Source organism: Macrobrachium nipponense, chromosome 2 (assembly GCF_015104395.2).
Source record: "Macrobrachium nipponense isolate FS-2020 chromosome 2, ASM1510439v2, whole genome shotgun sequence".
Taxonomy (NCBI): domain Eukaryota; kingdom Metazoa; phylum Arthropoda; class Malacostraca; order Decapoda; family Palaemonidae; genus Macrobrachium; species Macrobrachium nipponense.
Genome location: NC_087201.1, coordinates 128,776,427 through 128,790,074, shown reverse-complemented (window position 1 = coordinate 128,790,074; position 13,648 = coordinate 128,776,427). Strand labels below are relative to the sequence as shown.

The 13,648-nt window shown below is 42.9% G+C and overlaps 1 protein-coding gene across 1 annotated transcript in view; it reads left to right on the top strand.

Annotated features, from left to right (window-relative positions):
* The window catches only part of LOC135220984 (uncharacterized), a 106,382-nt gene that overhangs the window by 47,961 nt on the left and 44,773 nt on the right, over window positions 1-13,648 (top strand). The window contains 1 exon segment of the mRNA XM_064258687.1: window positions 12,499-12,624. Within this exon segment, the coding sequence (XP_064114757.1) occupies window positions 12,499-12,624 (126 nt within the window).

Below are 13,648 nucleotides of genomic sequence, written 5' to 3'. Positions count from 1 at the left end.
TGTTAAGATGGATTTCCAGTCCTTAGTTCGAGCCTCTAAATCCTTTGTCTCTAAGGGATCTAATGATGAAGACTTTTTAGTTGCCTTAGTTGCTGCAGGTAGAGTAAGTGAAATGCAGTCTATCAGCAAAGAGGTCGGGTTCTCTTAAGAGTAATGCAGAATGTTCTTACGTTAAAGAATTCCTAGCAAATAACAAGGATCCATCGAATCCTTGGCCTCGCTCTTTAGTAATAGAGAACTTGACAAACATAGTGGGAGCAGAAAAGAAGGAACATACGTTATGTTCTGTCAGAGCCATTAGACACTATCTACTTACAGAGACGTTAAGAGGAAGCTCGAATCGACTCTGGTGTTCGGGGAGAGACCCCTCCCGTCCTCTCTCTCAGAGCGCGATTACGTTCTTCGTGAGAAGCTTGATTTTGGAGGCTCATGCGCAAGTACAAGATCAAGCTCTTAATGCACTGAAAGTGAAGGTGCACAAAATTTGTGCAGTGGCGACTTCTCTAGCATTTAGACATAATATGTCTCTATCCTCCATCCTACAAATGACGTTCTAGAGATCGAAATCGGTTTTTTCATCACATTACCTGAAGGCATAGAGTCTGTGTTTGAGAATTGTTATAGGTTGGGACTGTTGTCTATAGCTGGTATGGTGTTGGAGAGGAAGCATAGAGGGACCTCTTTCCCTCTAATATCTCCTCGCTTTGTATTTTTTAAGGTTTTTGAGGTACAGGTAGTCGTCTACTTACGACGGCATTAGGTTCTGGCAGAGCTGTCGTAAATTGATCTTGTCATAAGTCGACGAACCCCATAGCCTATGTACATTATTCTATAGCCTACGAACCACAATTAGCCTATGTTACATGTATTCTGTACCTACCGCATACTATCTATCATATATTATATCCAAAGTATGCAATGTATACTGTCTTTCTTTCAGCATATTGAATAAATTGAATCATGTTTGTGCTGTCTTTTTATCCTTTTTACCATATTCAAACACATGCGTGTACATGTACGTATTTGTTCGTTTGCATTTTCATTGACAACTTAGTAGCCTACATATACATTTTATATCATCCCAAATATGTGCATGTATAGTAAACCTATTATTACGGTTTCAGCATCATTGAAATCTTATCATGCTCTGAACTCCTTGATTAATACTTACTTTTATTACTGTATTTAACATTTTTATTGTAGGCATTCAGACCATCTGTCTGGTCTGTTTACATTTTCTTATCCGCCATTTGCATTGACATCGGCTACACGTATTATATACTTTTATTTATTTATAGGTTTGAATTAAATACATAATTTGTTATTATATTTGATTTATTTGCAAAACAGAAATACAAAATGAATTACAAAAATACGAATCTTACCATTTTCGAACAAAATTTTACTTCTGAAAATATAAAACAAAACATCGTCTGCTGTTATCTCTAGCGACCGTTTGTACTGTTGCCAACACGTCTATGTACGTACGTAGTAATACACAAAGTTTTATTTAACAGTATGTAAATTATTTTTACTTTATAAATTTCAGGCAAACTACAGTAATGCATAGATAGAATTGATTTACAGTACAGAAAAAACATGAATATACAGAAAAAATAAAAATTACGAAACATTTGAAATTTGAAAAAAAAAAGAAATTATTGTCTGCTGGTGGATGGCTGGGGATCATCCGGGTCATCCTCATCCGTGGTAGTACTACTGGTAGTGGGGACAGGGGTAGACCGAGATGTTGGTTTAAACATAAACATGCTTAGTTTTGTTTGAATGGTCCGTTTTTTCTTCTCTTCATAAATTTCCCGGTATGGGCGAACAGCATCAAGAAACATGCGTTCAATTCTTGAAAATCTTTCAGTATTTGGATCCATTCCTTCAAAATGAGCTAGAAGTTTATTTAACTGTGATAAACCTTCTGCTAAGCCTTTAGTCGTGAACATTCTTTGTGGCTCCTCCTCCCCCTCATCCGCCTTTTCTGCTGCTGCTTCTCTCCTTTCTTCTTCAGCAACTTTTTCCTCTTCCAGCGCAATCAGATCTTCAGTTGTTAGTTCTTCCGACTCTTTGTCAAGCAATTCCTCGATTTCTTCCATTTCACATTCTAACGATAGACCTTTGGCTAATGTCACAATTTTTTCACGTATCATTATTAGTTCATTCTCATTATCAAACCCATCAAAAGTATTCACATAGCGTTTAGCGCAATTCTTCCAAATGCCGTTCATGCATTTCTTTGTCACAGTTTCCCATGCTGCAGAGATATTCTTGATGCATTTAAGAATATCGTATTTTTTCCAAAAATCACGTAAAGATAAGTCAGGATCATCATCTGTAGCAGATATAGCTTGGGAAAAGGTGGTTTTTAGATAATTTGCCTTAAAGGCAGCAATAGCTCCTTGGTCCATAGGTTGGATGAGGGGAGTTGTATTGGGTGGTAAAAATGTCACTTTCACGTTGGGATGGAGATCGGCTAGATGAGGTGGATGGCCGGGTGCGTTGTCCAAAAGTAACAACACCTTGAATGGAATAGTGTTTTCGAAACAATATTCACGAACCTGGGGAATAAAGCAGTTTATGAACCAGTCTTCGAAAAGTGCTTGAGTCATCCATGCCTTTTTGTTGGAACGATAGTAGACTGGTAGCGTATGCCTATTCACATTTTTAAGAGCTCGCGGGTTTTCGGAATGATAAATCAAAAGTGGCTTCAGCTTAAACCCAGCGATATTACCGCCAAGCAACAAAGTCAGCCTATCTTTAGATGCCTTAAATCCAGGCATGGCTTTTTCCTCTTGGTAAATGAAGGAGCGTTCCGGCATTCGTTTCCAGAATAACCCGCTCTCATCAACATTGAAATTTGTTCTGGTAAATAGGCTTCTTCTACAATGACTTCATCCAAACTTTCAATGAACTTTTTCGCACCTTCCTCATCTGCACTTGCTGCTTCCCCAGTGATTCGGACATTATGCAATTGAAATCTTTTCTTAAATCTTTTGAACCATCCTGTACTTGCTGAAAATTCTTGGGTATAATCTGCTCCAGCACGCTCCTTCAACGTCTTAAAAATACTTAAAGCTTTCGTTTGCAGTATGTGAAGGCTTAATGGGACACGTTTTTGGAGTTGGCTTTCAATCCACACATTTAATAGTTTTTCCATTTCGTGTATGGGTCCACTTCGTTGTTTTGTTATCACAGTTGATCTCATAGGTGCTGAACCCTTTACTGCTTCACGAATACGTTCCTTATCTTTTAAAATTGTTGACACAGTAGAATGCGGTAGGTGAAGATCGCGGGCTATTACACTCACTTTCTTCCCCCCTTCAGACTGCTTTATCACTTTCATTTTCATGTCTAGATCAATAGCTTTTCTTGCTTTCTTAGCAGGCTTGGAAACTGAGCAAGAATTTCTTTTTGAAGACATCTTTGATTGGGGTTTGGAGCAAAGAAACATGTACAAAATAGGCTAACCAGTAACCACGTACAAGGACTCAAACACACAGAAACACTGCCGAAAGCTGAGCATCTCTCGGAGATGAGCGCGCTGCCGGTAGCGGGAAAAACTATCGTACGCTCGCTCGACGTATTTTAGCCAAATATAAAATTAAATATTATTATATATTATTATATTGTCGTAGTTGTCGTAAAGTCGGTCTGTCATAAGTTGAATAGGTCGTAAGTAGACGACTACCTGTATTGGGAAGCCTGGGGGTACATTGTACCCAGAGTATCATCCAGTTTTTTATGGTTACGGTTGTTGTTGTTGTTTTTTAGTGTAGGTGATGGTTCTGTGGTCTTTGCCTAGGGCAAGGGAAAAATTTTGATTTTTGTTAACCATTGGTGAACCTTCATGGTCACAAAATCCCACCATTATTAGGGATGATCCTGGCCATTACTGCCACGTGTCCTACAGGTGGTGAGAGCACCGACCAGAGGCAGTACCCACTTGCAGCCGCACTCTCACAAGCTAAGGTACTGAAAACATTTGATAATGTGAGCATATTATTGTTGTCTTTGTCATAAGCTGTCCATTTACCCGCCTTCCTGGTAATATGGATTCAGCTTTGTAATTGTTTGGTAATTCACTTATATGGAAATGTTATTTTTATAATAAAATAAGCTTTGACATATACTTACCAAACAATTGCATAATCAGAGCCCTTCCTCCTCCCCAAAGATGGATGTTGTGGCTCAATGAATTGACAATAGTTAGCTCAGCAGTACCTGGTAGTATTCCCGAAAGTGGGCGGAACCTGTATCACCTACACGAACGATGGTATGGCGCCACCACCGGATAATTTGAATTTTTGACTGCCAGGTAAGAAAGCTTACAGCTTTGTAATTGTTTTATAAGTACTATATGTGAAACGTTATTTTTGTACATGAACTTCCCTGCCAGATATATACATAGCTTACGACTCTGACGTCACGACAGAAAATTCAAAACTCGCGGCACACGCTACAGGTAGGTCAGGTGATCTACCTTACCCGCCGCTGGGTGGCAGGTGTAAGAACCAATCCCCCTTTCCAGCCAGATTTTCTCTGTCGCTGGCTTAACAGCACCTGTTGTTAAGTCCTCTCGATAGTGGATTTATTCTCGTCGCCGACGATTCTTGGATTGACTATTTTGGTGATGTACCCTTTGTCCATTGGCTTGGCATACGCTATTTTGGATCGTTTTTTTTTATTGTTCTTTGCTTTTTTCCCATAATGGCTGATTCTGAACTTAAGAAATCTTCTATTTTTAGAGTATGTTCGAAGAGTGAATGTAAGGTGAGGCTTCCTAAAGCGTCTGTAGACCCTCACAGTGTGTGTATGAATTGTAGAGGGAATGAATGTTCTTTCATTAACCCTTGTCAAGAGTGTGAAAGGTTGGATGAGGACGGATGGAAGTCTCTTTCTTCCTACTTAAGGAAATTAGAGAAGGATAGGGAGCGTAAGGCTTCTTCCAGGAGTTCAAGTAGGTCGCATGTTAGCGAACTTGATGTTGAGAACCCGATAGTAGACGTAGTTCCTTCTCCTGTTTCAGCCCCTGCTCCCAGCTTTGAACCCGAAGATTGTTCGGAGAACGCAGTAAGGAGTAATGAGAGCAAAGTACGCTCTTATAAAGGTAAGAGTGACAGTGCAAGTGATAAGTGCAGTGGAGGGTGCGTCTGACCGGCTCACTAACGCTTCCAGGCCTAGACCTCTTCCAGACTCCCAGACCCAGTGGAGGAGGAAAGTCGAAAGCCGCAGGAAGGTTAGGGAGAACCCCCACCGGTCAGGCGTCCCCTCGGCAGATCCTGTTGCTCGCTCCCAGGCTGCCTTGGATAGAGCCAAGAAGGAAGTGTTAAGACAGTGCTTCTCGTCTTCTTCGTCTCCTTCTCCTAAGCGTAGATGGAGTGCTTCGGAGTCGTCTCGCCCTCTCAAGAGAGCTTGGAAGGAACCTTGCGCCCTTCCTTCCAGCCCCGAATCCTTCTCAGAAGAGCCAGAGATCGAGCGTAAGAGAACCAGGAAATCTCAAGGATCCTCTTCTCCTTTCCGCGCTCGGGCTTCTACTCCTGCCGAAGAGTTTGAGAGATCGCCAGCGCGCATCTTGGCCGGCCTACAGGCGCAGATTTCTGCTTTAGCCAACTCTTTAGCAGGGAGTTCTCACCGTCGGAAGGACATCTCTCTACCGGTGAAGAAGTCGAAGAAGGATACTGCGGATTTCTTGCCTACTGCAGGAAGAGTGCAAGAGCCTCGCAGCAGAGCCTCTTTCATTGAAGAGAAACTCAGTCGCTCTCCGAGCAGGCGCTTCTCTCCTGCCAGCAGACGTAAGGATCTTGACAGGCGTTCTTCTCCGGAACACCGCTCTCCTAGTTTTAGGGAGGATAGGCATCGCTCTCCGAAGACTCGCTCCTCTTCTAGCAAGCGTCAAGAGTTTGACAAGTACCAGGATTCTCGTTCTGTCCAGGATCGTAGTAGGCGCTCTTCGCCTGGAAGCCGCTCTCCTCTGCACAGGCGCATGGAGACTAGTAGGCGCTTTTCTCCGGATTTTGTTTCTTCGCCTGAGATTCGTTCGCCATCTGTCAGACACAGAGAAGATAGTAGGCGCAAAGAGCCTAGCAAGAGACTGACTAGACAATCTCCTCCTTGCGAGCGCTCTCGGTCGGATAGGCACTCAGAACCTCGCAAACGCTTTGCGTCTGACAGACGCTCTTCTTCGGAAGACTTTTTGCCTTGTGACAGACGCCAAAAGCCTGACAAGCGCTTTGGATCGGACAAGCACTAAGGGCCTGACAAGCGCTTAGAACTTGACAGGCGCCTAGAGCCTAGCAGGCGTAAGGTACCTGATAGGCGCTCTCCTCATACTAGGAGCCCCTCAGTTGTCTCTGACAAGGATTTTGACAGACGCGCCTCCTCTAGCAGGCGCTCTCTTAGTAGGCGCTCTCCCAGTAGGCACTCTCCCAACAGGCGCTCTCCCAGTAGGCGCTCTCCCAGCAGGCGCTCTCCCAGTAGGCGCCCTCCCAGTAGGCGCTCTCCTGGTAGGCGCTCTCCTAGGAAAAGCTCTCCTATAGACAGCCGATCTTCCAAATGTCTTCCTTCGGAAGAAGGACATGGTGCTTCCGAGGAAGATCTTCCAAAGGATTCTTCAGGTTCCTGTTATAAGAGATTAACAGAACTTCTCTTACAAGAATTCGGAGAGTCTCTTTCGGCGGTTGCTCCTCCGTCTCCCCCTTCCTTATTTTCAACGGCTAGAACTTCGAAGACGTCGTCGGTGGTGAAGATGAAACCTACGGTGTCGATGAAGAAGGCGCTCAAGAGCTTCGACGATTGGTTGGTCTCTAAGGAGGAGAAGGGGAAGACCGTTTTTTCCTTCCCACCTTCCAAGCTTACGGGAAAGATGGGAATCTGGTACGAGTCGGGGGCTTTGGGTTTGACTCTTCCAGCTTCTGCAGACTCGGACTTCTCTTCGTTGGTGGATTCCGCCCGTCGCTCGGCACTTAACTCTGCAAACACGACGTGGTGTATGAGCGAACTCTACCACCTTCTGAAGGGAATGTTCCGGGTTCTGGAAGTGTTTAACTTCCTCGACTGGACCCTCGGAGTCTTGGCTAAGAGGACGAGGGAGCAAGAGTCTCTTTCTCTGGAGGATTTGCATTCGGTCCTGTCTTGCATGGACAAGGCAGTGAGAGATGGTTCTGGAGAGATAGCTTCGCTTTTCAGGGCAGGAGTTGTTAAGAAAAGGGCAGTTTTCTGCACCTTTTTAACCAAGGCGGTGTCTCATGCGCAGAGATCGTCGTTGTTATACGCTCATCTTTCCCAGCAGCTCTTCCCCAAGAAGATCGTCAATGACATTTCCAGCGCTCTTACAGCAAAGGCGACGCAGGATATGTTGGCTCGTTCAGCGAGAATTCCAAAGGCTTCCTTTCAGCCTAAGGCAAAGAAGGAAACGTCGATTAAGCAAGAGCCCTTTCGAGGAGGCCCTTCTTCCCGCGCTTCTTCCTCCAGAGGAACAAGACATCCTAGAAGAGGAAGGACCTTCTCTCGATCGATCAGATCGAAGAAGTAGTACGAGTGTCCTCCAGACTGCAGTAGGTGCCAGACTTCTAAGTTTTGCAGACGTCTGGGCACAGAAGGGGGCGGACAACTGGTCCCTCTCTATAATCAAGAAAGGATACCTCATTCCCTTCGTTTCGAGACCACCTTTGACCATCACACCAAGGGAGTTAGTGGCCAGGTACAAAGACCCCCACATGAATCAGGCCCTTGCTCTAGCAGTAGAGTTGATGCTGGAGAAGCAAGCAATAGAGATGGTGCAGGACCCTCTTTCCGCGGGTTTCTACAACCGTCTTTTTCTTGTGCCCAAGAACTCAGGAGGATGGAGACCGGTTCTGGACGTAAGCGCCCTGAATGTCTTTGTGAAGAAGAGAAGGTTTACGATGGAGAGAACATCCTCAGTATTAGCGGCCCTTCGTCCAGGGGACTGGATGGTGTCACTAGACCTTCAGGACGCTTACTTTCATGTGCCAATCCATCCTTCTTTGCGCAAGTTCCTGAGATTCATGTGGAAAGGGAAAGTGTTCCAGTTCAGGGCTTTGTGCTTCGGCCTCTCCACAGCCCCTCAAGTCTTTACAGGGCTGATGAAGAACGTAGCCCAATGGCTTCATCTCGAAGGAGTGAGGGTGTCCCTTTACTTGGACGATTGGCTGATCAGGGCCAAATCGAAGGAGAAATGTCTAGAGGACCTTCACATCACTTTGACCTTAGCAAGTTCTCTGGGTTTGCTGATAAACTTCAAGAAATCACAGCTAATCCCCAGCCAAGATCGTATCTATCTGGGGATTCGGATAGTTTCTCAGGTTTTTCGGGCATTTCCATCCCCGGAAAGGATAAACTGTTGTGCAGAGAAGGTCGCAACCTTTCTAGAGAAAGATGTATGCACAGCGAGGGAGTGGATGAGTCTGTTGGGGACACTCTCCTCACTGGAGCAATTCGTTTCTCTAGGGAGGTTGCACCTCAGACCCGTCCAGTTCTTCCTGAATCGGAACTGTAATCGGGGTGCTCAGGACCTAGATTTTGTGTTCAAGATCTCGAACGAGATAAAAGAGGATCTCCGTTGGTGGGCAGACCCTCTTCTTTTCAAGGAAGGCATTTCCTTACGGTTGAAGAACCCCGACCTAGTGTTATTTGCAGACGCATCGGACAAAGGTTGGGGAGCAACTCTAGGATCCAGAGAAGTGTCAGGCACCTGGATGGGGGAACAGGTGTCCTGGCATATCAACAAAAAAGAACTCATGGCGATTTGGTTAGCCCTCAAGGAGTTCGAACCTCTCGTTCAGAAGTCTTCAGTTCAGATCAACTCGGACAGGTCTATCCACAGCCCTGGCTTACATTCGGAAACAGGGGGGGACTCACTCATTCTCCCTGTACGAAACAGCAAGAATGCTCTTCTTGTGGTTGGAGGAAAGGGAGATAAGTCTCCTCACCAGGTTTGTACAGGGAGAAAGAAATGTCAGAGCAGATCTGCTCAGCAGAAGAAACCAAGTCCCTCCCTCAGAATGGACCCTTCACTCGGACGTATGCCAGGAGCTGTGGAAGATCTGGGGCAGACCTCATCTGGACCTCTTCGCAACTTCCAGGATCGCGAGGATAGACCTGTACTGCTCACCGATTTCAGACCCGAAAGCAGTAGCGGTAGACGCGTTCCTGTTGGACTGGAGCAACCTAGACCTTTATACGTTTCCCCCTTTCAAGATTCTAGGGGAGACTCTAAGGAAATTCTCAGCGTCAGAAGGAGCAAGGATGACCTTGATAGCTCCATTCTGGCCTGCCCAGGACTGGTTCACAGAGGTACTGGAATGGTTGGTAGATGTTCCAAGATCCCTGCCACTAAGAGTCGATCTGCTCAAACAGCCCCACTTCGACAGGTTTCACAAGAACCTCCCCGCTCTCAGTCTGACTGGATTCAGACTATCAAGAGTCTGGTCAGAGCTAAGGGGTTTTCGGCAAAGTCTGCAAGAGCAATTGCCAATGCACGTAGACCTTCCACTTCCAGGGTCTACCAGTCGAAGTGGGATGTTTTCCGACGTTGGTGCAGGAATCAGAACGTTTCCTCCTCCAGTACCTCTGTGCCCCAGATAGCAGACTCTTATTTTCCTGAGGGAAAAATGCGGTTTGGTAGTCTCAACCATTAAGGGCTACAAGAGTATGCTATCTTCTGTGTTCAGACACAGGGGATTAAACATCTCTGAAGATAAGGATCTGCATGACTTAATCAAGTCATTTGAGACATCTAAAAGGAACTCTTGTTTAACCCCAAGCTGGAACCTGGATGTAGTGCTATCGTTTTTGAGATCCTCTAGATTCGAACCTCTCCATTCAGCTTCCTTCAGAGATCTTACTATGAAGACCTTGTTTCTCTGCGCTTTAGCTTTTGCTAAGAGAGTAAGCGAACTGCAAGCTCTGGAAGGAGATGTTGGGTTCCAAGGAGACTCGGCTGTGTGTTCGTTTCTCCCGTCTTTCTTGGCCAAGAATGAAAACCCCTCTTCACCTTGGCCCAGGAGCTTCGAAATTAAAAGCTTATCCTCTCGAGTTGGAGTAGAAGAAGAGAGGGCCCTTTGCCCTGTAAGGAGCTTAAAGTTTTTTCTCCAGAAGAAGAAAAAACTTGGGGCTAACTCAGACATCCTATGGTGTTCCGTAAGAGATCCTAGTAGGCTCTTATCAAAGAATGCCCTGTCATTCTTTATAAGGAACCTTATCAAAGAAGCTCACGCATCTTGTAACCAAGATCAGTTTAGACTTCTTAAAGTCAAGGCGCCTGAGGTAAGGGCCATCTCTACGTCTTTGGCTTTCAAGAAGAACATGTCCTTACAAAACCTCATGAAGGCGACTTATTGGAGGTGTGAGTCAGTCTTTGCCAACCACTACCTGAAGGACGTAAGAATTACGTATGAGAAGTGCTTTGGGTTAGGCCCGTACGTATCGGCGGATTCAGTGCTGGGGCAGGGAGCTGAAGCATATCCTTTTTAAATATTTTCCCTTATTGTATTTGTATTGTGTTTTTTGGTTGTGGGAAGGAGGATGCAGGAGGCATCTCCTTCTTTCGTAGTTCTAACAATTTGTGTTTTGTTAGGTTGATTCGTTTTGATGCTTGAAGCTCCTTGCAATGGTAGTGGACAGGCCATCTGTCATTTAAGTGGGTTGATCCCCGTTGACTAGACCCTAACTGGATTCTACCAAGTAAGCGGAGTCAGTTCCCATTGGTAGACCCAAAGAGTTTTTCAGCTGTAGGTCACGCCCTCGCTGTAACTCTTCAGGCAACGCAGACTTGTAGACAGTAACTATGAAGTCTTCTGCCTAAATCAGGTAAGAACAAGGGTATTTTATTACTTTAACATATGTTATTTCCCCTTTCTCTGGACTTATATGTCTCTTTCCCTTCACCAAGGGTGTCAATCAGCTATGTATATATCTGGCAGGGAAGTTCATGTACAAAAATGATATTGTTAGTATACAATAAAGTTTTGTACATACTTACCTGGCAGATATATACAATTGATGGCCCTCCCAGCCTCCCCTCAGGAGACAGGTGGAAGAGAAAATCTGGCTGGAAAGGGGGATTGGTTCTTACACCTGCCGCCCAGCGGCGGGTAAGGTCGATCACCTGACCTACCTGTAGCGTGTGCCACGAGTTTTGAATTTTCTGTTGTGACGTCAGAGTCGTAAGCTATGTATATATCTGCCAGGTAAGTATGTACAAAACTTTATTGTATACTAACAATATCATTTTATAAAAAAGTATCATTTTCATCATTGTGCAATTTATGAATTGTTCCTGCAATTTCAAGTTTCTGCTATTTTCTGTTAAAATTGGGAACATGGTATATATTACATAAAAATCCAAGAGGGTTTTTTTGTTGTTGTGCACTCCAGGGCTTAAATATATAAAGATAAATCCTAACCTGTGGGAACTGAACTGCAGTAACACAAAAAATTTGTTAACTAGCTTATTGACTGTACTAGTTAACTGTCTGATGCCAAAAGTACAAAATAATGAAATATGTTCTAAATACTGTACCCAAAAAAACATGGAAAAATTCCAGCATTTATGTATATTTGAAACTAAGGCTAGTAAAGAATTACTGGTGCCCTCTGAAAAGGAAGCCAGAAAGGTATGCTTACAAAAATAAGTTTGCTAATTTAATTAGCTGTGCAAGAAAACCTTGTGACTTGCACAGATGAAAAATCATCTGATAAAGAGTTATCAGTAAATTACTCTTACTGAATTGGCATAATAGAGGAAAGGGTCAGTGAGGTGAAAATTAAGTAATATAAGCAATCCAGGAACTTCTGGAAAAACCAAGATTTGGGGAAGTTAGGCACCTACTACCCAGAGACAGGAATATGTAGGCTGATGTACATGGATACTACCACTCTTTGTTTACAAAAGACAGAAGTATGGGGCATTCAATACCTTTGAATGTAGGATACGTAATTCTAAGTTAAATTTTTCAACATATGAATAATCTTGTTCATATGAGATTTATTGTAAAAACTGTGGGTGCATCTCAAGACTAGACATTTTATATGTGGTTTTGTTCTGCAGAAACTGGTTTGCAGTGAAATATATATTTCGTGAACTTCATCTTATTACCTAATGAAAATTTATTTGAATAGAAAGTAGACTGTACAACATTTATGGATCCTGGGAAATATCAGTAAAGATTTCTCTGTTTCTTTTGTTCGTCTTTACATATCCTTTTGGCCAAAGTGCTTCACATCTTCATTTAGTGTTTCCATGTACATGTGTGTAGGTGTCTTATGTATAATGCTGTAGCTACAGAGTATGTATTGCTTGTACATATTTTACAATTATTTTTAGAATATAACACATCTATAATGTTCAACTCATGTTTTTTGTTATCATGAATAGAAATTTCATTAGTTTTTAAGTTATAGAAGTATGGTTATGCATATGAGAATTCAGCATATTATTTTCAGTTACACTAAAACTTAAATTTTTTCCAGGTATACATCAGCAGCTTTGAAGTCAATGCCTTTGAACACTGTGATGTCTGCACCCATGCCAAATGATTCCTTAGGTTCAGATGGTGCAGGTTCAGATTCAGAGGATGATACACCTATTGTTCCACTGTAAGTTATTAAAAATCTTTGTAATTTTAATGTAGCCATGCTCAATCATTAAAATTAGAGTACAGTATCTTAAATTGGCATTGAAAAGTTATTCATCCTCTGGGATTTCAGTGACATCTAATGATGTCATGCAATTGTCATCCCCTGAGATTCTGGTGATGTCAGATGATGTCTAGAGAGAGTTAAGGTCTTTTAACTAATGTCATTATGCTTTTCTGATGTTACTGAATTTAGTTGGTGATGCTAGTATATGAAAATAAATGATTATTTCTCTGGAGATATGAGACAGAAAATTTTGGTGAAAATTCAAGAACATTAAAATATACTGGAAACATTAAATACTGTGCTTTTTAGTCTTTAGTTCATGCATAGGTAGTCTATCAAAAGAATAGTATTCTGTCTTATCTATCCTTGTCTTTCATGTGTTTTAGAGCGCATTTCTTTGCTGAGAACAAGATGCTAAAGAAAGGGAATATTTTTATATATGTAATTTACCAAGTAATTATTTTTCTAAAAAATTTCTAGTATCTAGTAATTCGCAGTAACAATTCCTTTGTTTTTGGTGTATGTGACTAGCCCCACCCACTTTTGGGAAAGAGAGGAACAACTGAGCAGAGAAAACCAATTTGTGTCGTCCGGCTTACGATGTTGGTTGTAAGCAGCAGTGGCTTTTGAAATTCTGTCTTCACTGATTTTGGTGGATTGTTTTGAAATTGGTGAAGTATTTTGTTTTGGTAGATATATAGATATATAGAATTGATTACTAATACCGACTTTTTGCCTGGTTGTGATGATTCATGACCAAGACTGCTTTTCGACTTGTTAGTTTGCAGTAATGTCTGACACAAGTTTGATGAGAATTTGCTATTGCAGTGTAGGATGCAATACTAGACGAACTTCAGTGAAGTATGATTTGCACACTAAGTGTATATCTTGCAGGGGTCAAATATGTTCAGTTAGTTTGTCGTGTATCGAGCGCAAGGATTGGGACTTAAGAAATGGAAAGTTTTAAATTCTCATCTGA